The 15,223-nt window shown below is 44.8% G+C and overlaps 1 protein-coding gene across 1 annotated transcript in view; it reads right to left on the bottom strand.

Moving 5' to 3' along the window:
- Positions 1 to 15,223, bottom strand: part of maml2 (mastermind like transcriptional coactivator 2) — a 57,673-nt gene that overhangs the window by 2,560 nt on the left and 39,890 nt on the right. Inside the window, exon 2 of the mRNA XM_083637947.1 lies at positions 7,567 to 8,802. Coding sequence (XP_083494073.1) covers positions 7,567 to 8,802 — 1,236 coding nt within the window. The remainder of the gene's footprint in view (positions 1 to 7,566; positions 8,803 to 15,223) is intronic.

Here is a 15,223-nt window from a genome sequence, read left to right as displayed (position 1 = left end):
ATGAAAAAGGGAGACTTGGAAAGAGGGTTGTTTTGGGAGGGGGGAGTGAGCGAGAGCGCTCCTCAAGGCCTGCTTTCCCCCTGATAATTGTGTCTAAAGAGAGTGGAAAGAATCCCTGAGACAGCAGGAAAGATTGTGTGGCGATGGGGAGCTGAGCGCCAGCACCATGACTACCTCCAGTTAATAAGCTCTTCTTTACTGATCACTGTGTTGTGTTTGGCAGGGACGCTTCTCATTGGCTACTGGCTACATAACATCACACTGATCAAAATGTTATTGTAGCCACGCAAATGAGATTGAGATGTCCAAACCAGATGTTTGTTTGAAAGGACTATCTTGTAATCTCCCTAATTTATGTATTTACAGCTCAGTTTTCACCAGTAAGGCTGGTTTCAGTTGTTATATTGGCACATGTAGATATTTTAGCTTTGTTCCAAGTCAAATTTGTCTTTCTTGTGGACAAAAGGACACTATGCAGGGTTTTCCCTAACATTATAAGGCTTAGGCGCAGCAGCCGAGCCATTTTGGGCACCACCTAAGCTAAATTAATGTCAACTCAATGTTTGTCCCCAGTGGACTACTTTAGCATGTTTTGTCTTTAAGCTTTGTGGGTGTTGTTTATTTTCTGCTCTGGCTTTCCAAATGCTTGTACACACATATGGTAATAATAACGGTCCAAAATGATGTGATTATTTATTGATTTATTTTTTACATTTTCTACCCCTGACCCCCGCATCCCTCCTGCACAGCGCCTAAGCCCTCCAAAAAGCCAGGCGAACCCCTGCTATGACCAAGCCTCTTCAAGTAGAAGCATTTGTCATCAGGGAGGGTTAAAAGGCACCAAATCCGAGTCAACACACAGTGTGTATACAATGTCAATCATTGTGTTGATTCAAAAACCTTCCCAGAGCAAAATGGATTAGAAATCCTACATCACATTTAGCAAAAAGCTATTAGTTAGAGGGCAGATTCTTTGCTGAGGATGACTCTCTAAAGGGTGGTGACTTGTGGGTCCCCCAGAGAAAACAGAGAAAAAAACAAGGAAGTATTATTCAAAAACAGAAAGAGGGAGGAGGGTGTGTGTGGGGGGTGTTCACATCATGAAAAGAAATCCACAAGGATTCCACACAGAAGACTAAACAAGTGAAACTCCTGTCCACTTTTCAAGGTCCTGGGTGAGTGGCAGTGCCTAGAATATTTTGAGTTTCTCTCTACAATACAATACTATAATAAGCATTTATTGACTATCATGGAATGACCTGGTAACAGACTGATAGTGTCAAATGAGATGAATCAGACATGATAGCAGAATGAAAGGAGTTGAATCTCATCAGAAGTCATAGGCTATTTCACATGAGGCACCATCTACCTCCCCTGCCTGCCCCACTTCAATCCACACTGCAAACCAAGCATGGCAGTGTGGTTACACAGGCACCCAAACATCAAAACAGTGGTTGCTCCAGTTACGCTGCTACACTGTAGCAGAGTGGCCGACTTTGATTCACTGTATCCAGTTATCAGGACTGTGAGAAATGATGACCATTACACACATTTCCCCAACAAAGGTAAGAGTGGAAAGGGCTTGTTCCATCTCAAGAAAGAATGGCGAGTGTTTTGTTAGCATGTACAACTGAGTAATCCTCTCTGTCATCCTGACGTGTCATAAAGCTGTTTTCCATGTTTTTTTCCCCCCTCTCATTCTTCACAAGCTTGTTGTAAATGAATACCACATGTGGCTCGGGCCTGAGAGAAGGAGCGGAGTGATTTAGTCTCCCATCCTGCGGCGGTGCAGGCAGCTGACAGTGATCCAGGCCGAGCTCTCACACTGCACTTCCTCCAGTCTGGACTCAGGACGCGCTCCCTGGGGAGGGCCTCGGCATCTGGACTTGGCCTCGGCTCCCTTTCCCAGGAAACAAGTACTCCCTTCACATCACTGCCGGAGGAGGAGTGACCCTCCCTTCACAGCACTGCCGGAGGAGGAGTGACCCTCCCTTCACAGCACTGCCGGAGGAGGAGTGACCCTCCCCTCACAGCACTGCCGGAGGAAGAGTGACCCTCCCTTCACAGCACTGCCGGAGGAGGAGTGACCCTCCCTTCACAGCACTGCCGGAGGAGGAGTGACCCTCCCTTCACAGCACTGCCGGAGGAGGAGTGACCCTCCCTTCACAGCACTGCCGGAGGAGGAGTGACCCGCTGCAGGCTGAAACCCCTGTGGCCTGCTCACGTCCACACAAAGCCCCACAAAGAGATGTGCTGCCGCACGATCACAGGCCCGAGTTGAGGAATACTGCAAGTGCAGTTTGTGTCTAATTATTTAAACCTTCATCTTGTTTCATTAAGAAAACCGGCCTATGTTAGGTTTTTACCCCTCTAAAAACTCCTCAGACTAATGATGACTTTTCTTCGTCACCATCAGCAGAAGCCTGATAATCTTGATCACTGAATTAACAGAACAAAACAGTAAGAATGCTATACTTTTTCCTTCTCCCCCAGTCTGAATACAGAACACAACTGTGACTAGCAATACTAGCTTTTCACCTTGACATAGCATTGCCCACCCACCGACCACGGCAACTCTCCGACGTTACCGGATTTCATAATGCAGAAGTGTCCTCCAGTCCACCCTCTGCTTTCTGAGAACATACTCACAGTCTTATAATGCAGAAGTGTCTCTCACCCTCTGCTTTCTGAGAACATACTCAGTCTTATAATGCAGACGTGTCTCTCACCCTCTGCTTTCTGAGAACATACTCAGTCTTATAATGCAGAAGTGTCTCTCACCCTCTGCTTTCTGAGAACATACTCAGTCTTATAATGCAGACGTGTCTCTCACCCTCTGCTTTCTGAGAACATACTCAGTCTTATAATGCAGACGTGTCTTCCACCCTCTGCTTTCTGAGAACATACTCAGTCTTATAATGCAGACGTGTATTCCACCCTCTGCTTTCTGAGAACATACTCACAGTCTTATAATGCAGACGTGTCTTCCACCCTCTGCTTTCTGAGAACATACTCACAGTCTTATAATGCAGAAGTGTCTTCCACCCTCTGCTTTCTGAGAACATACTCAGTCTTATAATGCAGACGTGTCTCTCACCCTCTGCTTTCTGAGAACATACTCACAGTCTTATAATGCAGACGTGTCTTCTACCCTCTGCTTTCTAAGAACATACTCACAGTCTTATAATGCAGAAGTGTCTTCCACCCTCTGCTTTCTGAGAACATACTCACAGTCTTATAATGCAGAAGTGTCTTCTACCCTCTGCTTTCTAAGAACATACTCACAGTCTTATAATGCAGAAGTGTCTCTCACCCTCTGCTTTCTAAGAACATACTCACAGTCTTATAATGCAGAAGTGTCTCTCACCCTCTGCTTTCTGAGAACATACTCACAGTCTTATAATGCAGACGTGTCTTCCACCCTCTGCTTTCTGAGAACATACTCAGTCTTATAATGCAGACATGTCTTCCACCCTCTGCTTTCTGAGAACATACTCACAGTCTCATAATGCAGAAGTGTCTCTCACCCTCTGCTTTCTGAGAACATACTCACAGTCTTATAATGCAGATGTGTCTTCCACCCTCTGCTTTCTGAGAACATACTCACAGTCTTATAATGCAGAAGTGTCTCTCACCCTCTGCTTTCTGAGAACATACTCACAGTCTTATAATGCAGACGTGTCTTCCACCCTCTGCTTTCTGAGAACATACTCACAGTCTTATAATGCAGACATGTCTTCCACCCTCTGCTTTCTGAGAACATACTCACAGTCTTATAATGCAGAAGTGTCTCTCACCCTCTGCTTTCTGAGAACATACTCACAGTCTTATAATGCAGACGTGTCCTCCACCCTCTGCTTTCTGAGAACATACTCAGTCTTAAGTGTGTATGTATGTGTGTGTGAGAACATACTCAGTCTTAAGTGTGTATGTATGTGTGTGTGAGAACATACTCAGTCTTAAGTGTGTATGTGTGTGTGTGTGAGAACATACTCAGTCCTAAGTGTGTATGTGTGTGTGTGTGAGGTATTTTGGTGTAACCTCAGTGCTAAAGAGAGCGGCGGATTTGAAATTTGACATAGTTGAACGAGCAACCGATTATTAAGCTGTGAGAGAAGCTTCAAACAAGAACCACAGCTCACATCTTTGCCTGTTTAAAAACGTCTTTAGCTTCACCCAGTGGGAGGAAGTCCACCGCTAGCTGGTCGCTAGTGTTACACAGGGGATCAGGGCACCGTTTCGGGACCTTTATTTTCTATGGCATTACTAATTCAATTCACTGTGGGAAGAGACTCCACTCCTTTTCTCTTCTCTGTGAGCAGTCCTCTCCACATTAGCCAGACAGTTAACCCTGTCCCTGCTGACTCCAGACAGTTAACCCTGTCCCTGCTGACTCCACAAGGCAAGGCCTTTTGTCTTCAAAACACTTAGTGGAAATGACACAGGGTGGCTACTGTTTCTTCTCCAAAATCCCCAAACTATCTTATCCCTCACTTCACGGCTGCACTTTTTATTTGTCCAAACATACGGCTCGTTAAAAACATGATGTTGAAAAGGCTGTCTCGACTCTCACCCCAAGCACAATCCCCCCGTAAAAGATATCATGTGATGAAATGTATAGCACACTAGAAACATAAGCGCTAAAAGGGGGTTGTTCTTACATGGCTTTACTTAGCACCGACTGTACATATTTCACCAGGAGAACCATTTGTGCCTAGAAATGCTCAGAGACGGTTCTTGAGAATTTCTTTTTGCAACCGAGCTTTTCGTTTAGTTTATTCCCAAAGATTCACAGTTTTTATTTTAGTGACTGAGGAAGAGGTTGTCTATGTATAACTAATCATTACAAAGCTTTAAATTATATGAACATGTGACATTTGAATGTAAACCACTGTGAGCTGGAGCACAGCCTAGGATATGTGTCAGTGTTTAGTTTTAGCCAAGTTTTAGCCGTTCTAAAGTATAGGGGTTCCCTCCCTTATAGATGATCACAACACAGTTTTGCAGTGTCTGTTTTTAACACTGACTTTTTATGTCAGCAATTTAATCAATTTCAGATTTTAGGTTTATTTTTGTATGTGGGTGAAAGTGGCTCTGTCTGAAGTTGGATTACACACACAATTGCCCAACTACATTCATCAGACCATATGTTGCAAAATGTGGTCCAGAAGAAGCTAGGAGTATCACAACCACAGCTTATCTTAGCTGTCAAATCTGCGCCTCTTCGGCTACACGTGGCGTACCTCAAGGGTCAATTCTAGATCCAAATGTATTTTCACTACAGTAGATACATGATAACACTTGTACTATCCTGTATGTCATTACTAAGATATTGTTATATGCCCTGAATGCACTTCAAGACGTATTCAGTGTTCTGTTGGTCCTTTAACGGACAATATCAAGGCTGTAGTATCTAAAATGTTAGGCATCATCTTTGATCTGAGTTCAAAGCTTGAGCAACATTCCAAAACAATATCTCATTCATGCTGTCATTTCTTCTCGTCTGTTACTCCTACAGTAGTTATGCCTGTGTTTACCTGCCTTAACCAACAGGCTGTGCTACTGCTGCAGATTGTGCGAAATGCCACGAGGTTTTGGATCAGAACTAAGTGAATGAACCACATTTTTCAGTTTTTTAATTAATTTCAAGATTCTATTGACTGATGACTTATGGCTTGTCAAGGCCTCGCCGCTCTTGCTCAATTTCAAATCTTTGAATCCCTTTTGAGCCTGAGCACAGCCCTAGATCCTTGGCGGTTGCTAAGTCTGGGTTAAAGACAAAAGGTGACTGGGCCTTCACTGTCAGGGCTTTGGAATACCCTGCCTTCAAATAATGTATCAAAACCATTAGTATTAAAAATTTGCATTTTCATGACTGACATTTGACCTACATTTGTGTGTGTGTGTGTGTGTGTGTGTGTGTGTGTGTGTGTGTGTGTGTGTGTGTGTGCGTGCGTGCGTGCGTGCGTGCGTGCGTGCGTGCGTGCGTGCGTGCGTGCGTGCGTGCATTTTTCGGTTTTATTGCCTGTAACTTCTGTTTTGAAAAGTGTTTTGTAAATCAAATTTAAAACAACAATAATAATCGTAATTAGTGCACAGCCACACGTTCTATTTAGGGCGTAGATGGCCAGCTGGTGTAGTGGTGAAACTGGTTCTGTTTTACTCATGTGTGTGTGAGCGCGGCCAGTATTTGTCATCCTACCTTGTTTACTTCCATGTCCCTCCCTCCCTCCCTCCCTGCCTCCCTGCCTCCCTCCCTCCCCCAGTCATCCAGGCACTTCCCTGGATCTGTAGAGGTTAGGAGAGCTCTCCTGTGTGTGGCTCGCATTATCATTTCACACAAAGACAGCTAGAGATACTGTTAGTGCAAAAATGAAAGGGGGGGAGGGTCTAAATCTCCCCAATCATAACAAATCAGTCATTCAACCTCCGGCACCAGGCTAAGAAGATTACTGTCATTTTCCACCACTTGTCCCTTGTAGCTAACAACCTCCAATTAGCAAATCCCGCTGTGCATATCTGTGCCCTGACGGGGAGCCACCATGACAAGCAGAGAAATTAGAAGTCCTGCATGTTAATCTAGCATGCTCTGGCAATCTGTGTCATCGTCAAAACACTTTGAGGGGAAACTACATATTGGAGGGAGCTGTAACAGTGAAGGCACAGACAGGCAGCTAGAACAATGACAGTTAATACATATTGGAGGGAGCTGTAACAGTGAAGGCACAGACAGGTTGGAGGGAGCTGTAACAGTGAAGGCACAGACAGGTTGGAGGGAGCTGTAACAGTGAAGGCACAGACAGGTTGGAGGGAGCTGTAACAGTGAAGGCACAGACAGGTTGGAGGGAGCTGTAACAGTGAAGGCACAGACAGGTTGGAGGGAGCTGTAACAGTGAAGGCACAGACAGGCAGCTAGAACAATGACAGTTCACTCCCGAAACAAACAGCATGGCATTGTTCCTCGCACTTTCCCACAGCAGGTTGACTGCCACGAGCAAAGTGAGGAAAGCGATTGATGAGCGGGAGACTAAAAGCACAAGTTTCACTGTGCTGCGTATTAAATTACTACATGATCAGCAGAAAAGAATGAGAGCCTATGCTATATTATTTCATATAGCCAAAAGGCTCCAATCAAATATTGTGACAAAATACACTATCCAGACATTCAGCATGTCCTGGAAATGAATGGAATAATACAAGGAGCAAAATATTTGGGTAATTCTGTAAGGCATTATGTACACTCAGCCACAAACGCTATACTATAGGCTAGCTAGAGGCTACACACTGTAACTAGTCAACATTCATGTAAGACTTAGACACTATGGATTATGGTTATTGCTGCAATGGTTAGAAGATATAGAATTTGCACATTATTCATACACAAAGATTAAAATGTCAGCCCCGTTTCAACGTTTCAGCCCCAATCAGGTTGCATCTATTAAAGTCCCCCTACCCAAACACATACCTAGCAATGCCATTAAGTTGACTATTTTGCAGTACAATCACACTGGATAGCAGTGACATACTGTGTGTGCGCTGTGCAGGGATGTTGGACTGAGCCCTTACCTGTCGTTGTTGTGACAGTTTGAAGGGAAGCCCGGCTCCATGCTGAGGAATAGTCTTGGGCTGCAGACAAAGCGCTGCTGACGGGGGGATCTGTTGGTTCTGGAAGTGGTGAGCTGAATGTGGCTGATTCTGGCCTGCTGAAGATGACTGCTGCTGCTGCTGGGCTGGGGTCTTGTTCAGCGAGCTCGCCATGATGGGCATCGGCTGATTGACAGACTGGGGTGCTTTGGGGCTGAAGTGCAACGTGGGCTTGGTGCTGAGGACCTTCATGTCCAGATGATTGGCGCCGTTGTGCCCGTTGGGCTTGAAGAGGCAGTTGTTGATGCCTTTGCTCTGTGGGCCGATCCTCTGCTGGCTCAGCGGGGCCGGGCCGGAGACCTTGTCCTGGGGGAAGGAGCTGGTGGAGGAGTGGGTGCTCATGGCAGGAGACCAGCTGGTCAGTCCCCCAGACGAGGTCTGGTGGTGGTGGTGGAGCAGAGAGCCTGGCTGCTGCTGGTTAGCCGCCATCTGCTTCAGCTGCTCTGCGTGGGAGACTTCTGGCCAGCAGGGCATGCCTCTGGGGTGTCCTGACTGAGTGTTAGCCTTCTGTGCCGCGGTGGTAGGCGTGCTGGCCAGAGACGTGCTAGTCAAGGTAAAAGAGGGTCCCGCTGAGGCTGGCCGGAGCTGCGGTGAGCTGCAGTGAGCCTGGCAGTAATCCGGGTTGTACTCTGTCTTTATGGGCTTGTCCATTGGGGAGCACAGGCTGGCGGCTGCCCCCGCTGAACTGGGCCGGCCTAGATCCAAACCAAACGTGTCGTCCTGCTTGAGCATCTTCTCAAACTCCAGGTCGTTCAGCGAGGGCACGGACTTTGTCAGCTCGTCGAACAGATCCTGGAGGTCCGGGTCGATCTGACCACCACCTTCATCTTTGAAGTCAAAAATCATCTCTGCGTTTGACTGGCCACAAGACTGCACCTCAACTGGCTCTTTCTTCATCTCTTTCAGGGTCATGTTGAATATGTCTGAGCCCACTCCATGGGGCATCATGTAATTCTTCCTCTGCATCCCGATGGCTGAGGCCCCTTGCAGAGACTGGGACTGGGTCAGGTTGTGATTACAGGGCCCATGTCCCAGAACACTGGGGTCCACACGGACCCGCTTGAAGTCTGATCCAGAGAGACCGCAGGAGAGGCCATTCTGCTTTGGGGCGTGTCCCGGTGCATGTCCCTCAATCTTCCTCCGCAAAGACCCTTGAAGCTGTGAAAACACAACAACCTGGTTGAGAAATGTGTCAATGCTACTATATGTAAGTATTCAGCCATTTCAGTCCCTGACTCGGTATCTCATCTTAAACTCATTCATTCACTATTACAGTGTTTTCCAAAAAAGACTTTGTTAATGGTCATGGATTTTGAAATTCAATTCAAGAGTGGCCTCAAGAAAAATGTTTGATAACAAGACCCTCTTTGTATAATCATTGCACTTCGTTCAAAAACCGTCTTTCAAGTTGTGAGCCAATTTAAATTATGATGATAGTTCTGAGCACGCCGCATTAAATTGTACACCCAGCTCAAAGTATAAGCATGTAAATTAATCCAATTTCACAATTTGCTCCAAGGCCTTTAGGCCCTACTTGACCAGTTAGTGAATTTGAGGAAGATTGCTTTAGAATTTGTTTTCATTTGGTAGAATAAAGTGTTGTTGATTGATAAGGTTGAGGCCAAAATATGGTTAATTGCATTGTCCTCCTATCATAGATCATCCCATCATCACACAACATAGCAAGGCCTGAGATGCATTCAGACAAAGAAAACACATGACAGTGACAATATATCATACCACACTTTTAAATACAGACAGATCAATTTGATTAATCTATTTATACATTAGGCATGTGCTGAGGGCCAAACACTGTAAGAGCATTTGGAAAATGGCTTTGATAAAACGTATGGATGTGGATGGTGGATGGGCTGAGAAGATAGTTAGGAATCTGATACAGTCGATAGACCGCAGAGAGAAGAATTGGGTCTTTGTCTGTCTCCTTCATTTGCATAAATTATATTTTCCTCCATTGTGCCTCGTTAGATAGCAGAGTTTCTCCTTTGTGGTTGAGATTCTGCTTCACATGCTGCTGCAGATATCCGACTTCCTTTTGTCCTATCCCCATGTCTTCATTTAGGGCTAATAAGCACACAGCCGTGACTCACAACTCTGCGTGAGTAACACTCCATAAAACTGACGCATAAAAGCCTCAACAGAACACTCGTGTTAGTGTAGCAAAAATGGTGATAATGATGATGGTGATGATGATGGTGGTGATGGTGGTGATGATGATGATGATGATGATGATGATTTAAGTTTTCAGGTATGGACATCATCACGGTCACATCAACAAAACCATGGCTTTCGCCCCTTAACAAGAGTCATTAGCGACAAGACTAGAGACACAAATGGTCTCTGCAGTGGCCGTCTCAGGCGCACAGTTCAGTGGCACTGTGTGTACACATAAAAGTGACTGATTATCTCCTCGTCGTTTAATGCGGTGCCAGCAAAGGAATAAAATGGCTCCAATTGTACGCCGACCTGAGCTCAGCCTACTGTTACTGTAGCAGAGGAGTGTCAGAGTGTTGCAGATTTCACTGTGGGAACAAATTGGAGTCATTTCCACCTGCTGGCACACATCACATTAAGATGATTCACAGCCCGAGGGCTTGGAGTGATTTCTGTAGTTCACTACATTTCCACTCCGTGCACGCCCGCATCGCCTTCTGATAATGCTCTTAACAGCTGTTTTCAAATACATCCTCACATTTTAATCAAAGCACAAATATCCCTGTGTGACTCACTGAGCCTCTTTTCTTTTGTTGGCGCTGTTGAGTGTGTGTGTGTGTGTGTGTGTGTGTGTGTGTGTGTGTGTGTGTGTGTGTCTGTGTGTGTTTCAGCATATTGTATCGATGTGGATAGATGAAGATAATGTTGATGATGACAATGATTATGACGATGGTGGTGTAAGAGGTAGAGGGATATGAGAAATGATATCCGATCAGTTATATTTGAGTATAATTCTGCCCTTGTCCAACAATACAGATTTTTACAAATAAAATTGATAGAAAATAAATAAGTTAATTATGAGGAGATCAATTGGAATTCTGTATATTGCAATGTAACAAAAATACAAAGCCAGAAAATGAACAATGACTACAATGAAATAATTAAATTAATTCACTTTGCCACAAAAGTAAACCAAGTGTTTCTCAGAGGCTAGAGAGAAGAAGCAATACAGAGCTCTTGTCAGATGATGTAATGAGGAGTTGGTACAAAGAAACATTGAGAGACGCATATAATTTCAGCTTGGACGTGTTCCATAAGCTCATCTATACAGCACGAGTCTGCACGACTCCTTCACAACTCCCCCTCAGCATCTTCACTCAGATCTAGACTATTAAATATATCTCCCCGGCGCTGCGGCGCATATATCGGACATCTGTTTTTTCTCCAAATGCAGATGAAAACAAGGCTTTCTAGTGTGCGGGGTTCATACACACGTTCCCTCATTCCACATGCGTTCTTTTCTGGAGTGCCTGAAGACAGCCAGGGCTGCTCCTCATGGTTCAAGGCACTGTCTGAGAAAACGCATCATGAATAATGGAAAGGACAGAGCCACTGTGAGACTCACTACTGCCTCTGTGCCATTTAACAAGCGCCGATTCGCAAAAGCTGCGAGCGCATTATGCCAATTTCAGACAATGCAGGATGGCAGGGGCAGCCCACCTACAGTAGTGTAGCAAATTTAAAAAATATTTTTGGGGCAACTTCCCCCCTCGACTGGTTAAAACCATCCGGATCCATGAACTCACATTCTGTTTCGTTCTGCGGTTCCGTCTGGCCTCCAGCCCGGGCCCGTACACTGCAGAGTGTTCGGGCCAATCAGGGACCTGCCTAATAGTTGACATCGTAACCGTAGCCAATCAGGAATGCCGCTGGCAAAACTGTAATGGCTGCTTCCATTGCTCTCCGGCTCGAGCAGTAACGTCAATGTTCGTCGAGTTTACACAGCCATAAGTGCAGTTATTGCAGAAATAGACTCAATAACAACAATTAAACAAGAACAGGAATATGCAACAGCAGAGTTTCTCAGCAGAAAAGACATGTCCACCATTCTTCCAAGTGGATTTGGATCCGACACTGGTTGAAGGACTGGATACTTCCACCCACTGAAATGACTGTGCACAGCTTGGAGTCCAGACAGAATCACAGAACAAAACAGAATGTGAGTTCATGGATCTGGATGGTTTTGGGACCACTTTAAAAAAAATAGTAATTACTGCATGAAGTTGCATGTGAATAACAGTGCTGTTGAGTGCTGTGAGTGTGTTCTTCATCGTCTTCTTCTTTTGTTTGGATTGACGGTTGCAACCAGCTTGCAGGTGCTGAGTGTGTGTTCGAGATGGAAATGGAAATTAAATTAATTGAATGAAAATAAAATAATCGAAATCTTTTGCCCCTCGATCATGGTTTTTAGGGGCATTCTGAGATTTCTTGGGGCATTTTTTGCCATTGCCCCCCTCCCCTGCACCCAAATTTCCTACACTGAGCCCACCCCACTGCCACCCTGCATCCCGGCGAAAACTGTGCCTGCTAAAGGGTGGTGAACTTTTTGTGGACCGACCGACCGACCAAGCAAACAACCAACCAACCGAACGACTATAGAGCTGCAGATCGCAGCGAAAAATGGACTGTGTAGACAACAATATATTTCAAAGTTCATAGCTGAAGCCCCTCAAATATTTTCACAGTTGAGATTTTTTGTCATCAAAATTCATTCATTCCACTTTGTCACCAAGCTAACCAAGCTACAGTAGCTATCCAAGCTAACTCAAAAACTACAATTTATCACATCACAATTGTATCACCCTGTTCATCTCGTGCTCAGTGCTCAGAAGCAATGGCCTCTAAGCTGGCCTGAAATCCTCATGACAGATCTCCAAGTGATCTGAAAATAGATTTTTTGATTAACATTTAATGAGCTTAGAAGCTCTGGATCACTTTGAAAGTGACTCCTGCTGCATGAGAGGCTGAAACGTATGGATTATATACCGTTCATACACCGATCATCTTAGAGGTGAAATCCTCAGTGATAGCATTCATTTTTGTCCATGTCGGCAAAATGCACTTCACCTTGTCATCCGAGTTTATATCCGTCTCAGAGTGAACGGAACACAAATTTAAGGAACATGTTTCCACATAATCATGGCTAGACAAAAACGTCTATGAATCTCTTTTTGCTTAAATCTCTCGTCTAAACCTCTCACAGCTAAGTAAGCAGAAAACAATCCATGGTGTGCATTCAACAGCCTTGAACAGGTCGCGTCTTGCTTGTGACAGCCCATTCATGAGAACATTATACGCTCGACTTGTAGCCAGTTGAATTCGCCCTGCAACAGCTCATCCTTTCCAGTGAAAATAATGAGGAGGAGAAGCCAGCACTGCAACGAGAGAGAGAGAGAGAGAGAGAGAGAGAGAGAGAGAGAGAGAGAGAGAGAGAGAGAGAGAGAGAGAGAGAGAGAGAGAGAGAGAGGTTCCCGATGGGAGACGCAGCCACTTACTGAAGATCACCTTTAAAGCCCCTGGAAACCAAAAATAAATATGTGTTTTGAGTTTGTGACACCATAGAAAAATGTGTTATTAACCACCTGGCCAAATTTGAACCATTAAAAATGTGGCCAATTATATAAAATTAGGTTTCAAAATCATGAAAAACTAAGCAGTGTCTGCTGAGGTGTTCCCAGTGACCCCTCCCCCCACCGTGCTGCACAACTTGATACATTGTGATGCATTTTTTGAATTCGTAATGTTACTCTAGACTTACTTCCGGTGTTGTTGCTACGCAACGCTGGGCGTACGGGGCTCGCTCTCTTATGGGTTACGCCCACCGACGCAAAACTCAATCCAAAAACCTGTCCGTTTTACTGTTGTCTTGCTTGTCACTAAGTGCGCCCGACTACTATAACACGACTTTAGACCTGTTATGAATCAGTGGCGTCTTTTGTAATATTCGGGCTAAAAACCAAAGCTCAGACCACATACGCTTCTTGTTTATTTACAAAATTCACATCCGCGCTCATTGGTTTGAATGGCGGGTTACTTCCAGTTCCAGGTCCCTTCCTGCCTCCTTTGCTCGCGTGACGTCAGAGGAACATTACGGTGAGAGGACCTGACCTTGACCATGTCAGCGGAGGCAGAGATCTATTCCTGGGTGCTGGGAGGCTGGTTAGCGCGTCTCTGTGCTGCCTGCTAGTGTGTCAAGCTGAGTGCTGTGCTGATGCTGAAACGAGTGGATGGGGCTCAGGGTGAGCCATCGCAGGGATGCAACACCAGGACTCCTCCTAGTACCATCTGTCAGTCCAGCAGCAGCCCTGACGGTCATGGAAGCCTATGGGTTCCTGTTCCAAAGGTTTGTGTGTACTGTGTGTAGGGATACATACGATTATAGATTTTAATCGTACGATTATAGTCTGGGGGGATCATGGTTTCCTGATTATTACGCATTCATTTATTTCACAACACTACACTACAGATAATTCACTGCGATCTCGCCCATGTTCTTTTGTGTTTACATTACATTCACGCTACTGTTAGTAGATTGGTTAACACCGTTTCCCATACACCCTAGGCCAGGGGTGATTATGTTTTGTGGTCTGTGACAACGAGGAAGTGAAGTTGTGTTGTTGAAATAAACGAAGGGTGATCTTTAAACTCTTCAACAAGGAGTTGTCTCTGCGTTTTCCTCACGCTTCCACAGTACCATAATGCCCCTTTAATTTCTACAGTACCATGTCACTTTAACTTCCACTGTACCATAATGTCCCTTTAACTTCCACAGTACCATAATGTCCCTTTAACGTCCACAGTACCATGTCCCTTTAAATTCCACAGTACTATAATGTCCCTTTAACTTCCACAGTACTATAATGTCCCTTTAACTTCCACAGTACTATAATGTCCCTTTAACTTCCACAGTACCATTATGTCCCTTTAACTTACACAGTACCATGTCCCTTTAAATTCCACAGTACTATAATGTCCCTTTAACTTCCACAGTACTATAATGTCCCTTTAACTTCCACAGTACCATTATGTCCCTTTAACTTACACAGTACCATGTCCCTTTAAATTCCACAGTACTATAATGTCCCTTTAACTTCCACAGTACCATTATGTCCCTTTAACTTACACAGTACCATGTCCCTTTAACTTCCACAGTACTATAATGCCCCTTTAACTTCCACAGTACTATAATGCCCCTTTAACTTCCACAGTACCATAATGCCCCTTTAACCTCCACAGTACCATAATGCCCCTTTAACTTCCACAGTACTATAATGCCCCTTTAACTTCCACAGTGCCATAATGCCCCTTTAACTTCCACAGCACCATAATGCCCCTTTAACTTCCACAGTACCATAATGTCCCTTTAATTTCTACAGTACCATAATGTCCCTTTAACCTCCACAGTACCATAATGCCCCTTTAACTTCCACAGTACCATAATGTCCCTTTAACTTCCACAGTACCATAATGTCCTTTTAACTTCCACTGTACCATAATGTCCCTTTAACTTCCACAGTACCATAATGTCCCTTTAACCTCCACAGTACCATAATGTCCCTTTAACTTC

Source organism: Poromitra crassiceps (assembly GCF_964638095.1).
Source record: "Poromitra crassiceps genome assembly, chromosome: 5".
Taxonomy (NCBI): domain Eukaryota; kingdom Metazoa; phylum Chordata; class Actinopteri; order Beryciformes; family Melamphaidae; genus Poromitra; species Poromitra crassiceps.
Note: the sequence above shows the minus strand (reverse complement) of the source record. Positions and strands in the feature narration are given on the sequence as shown.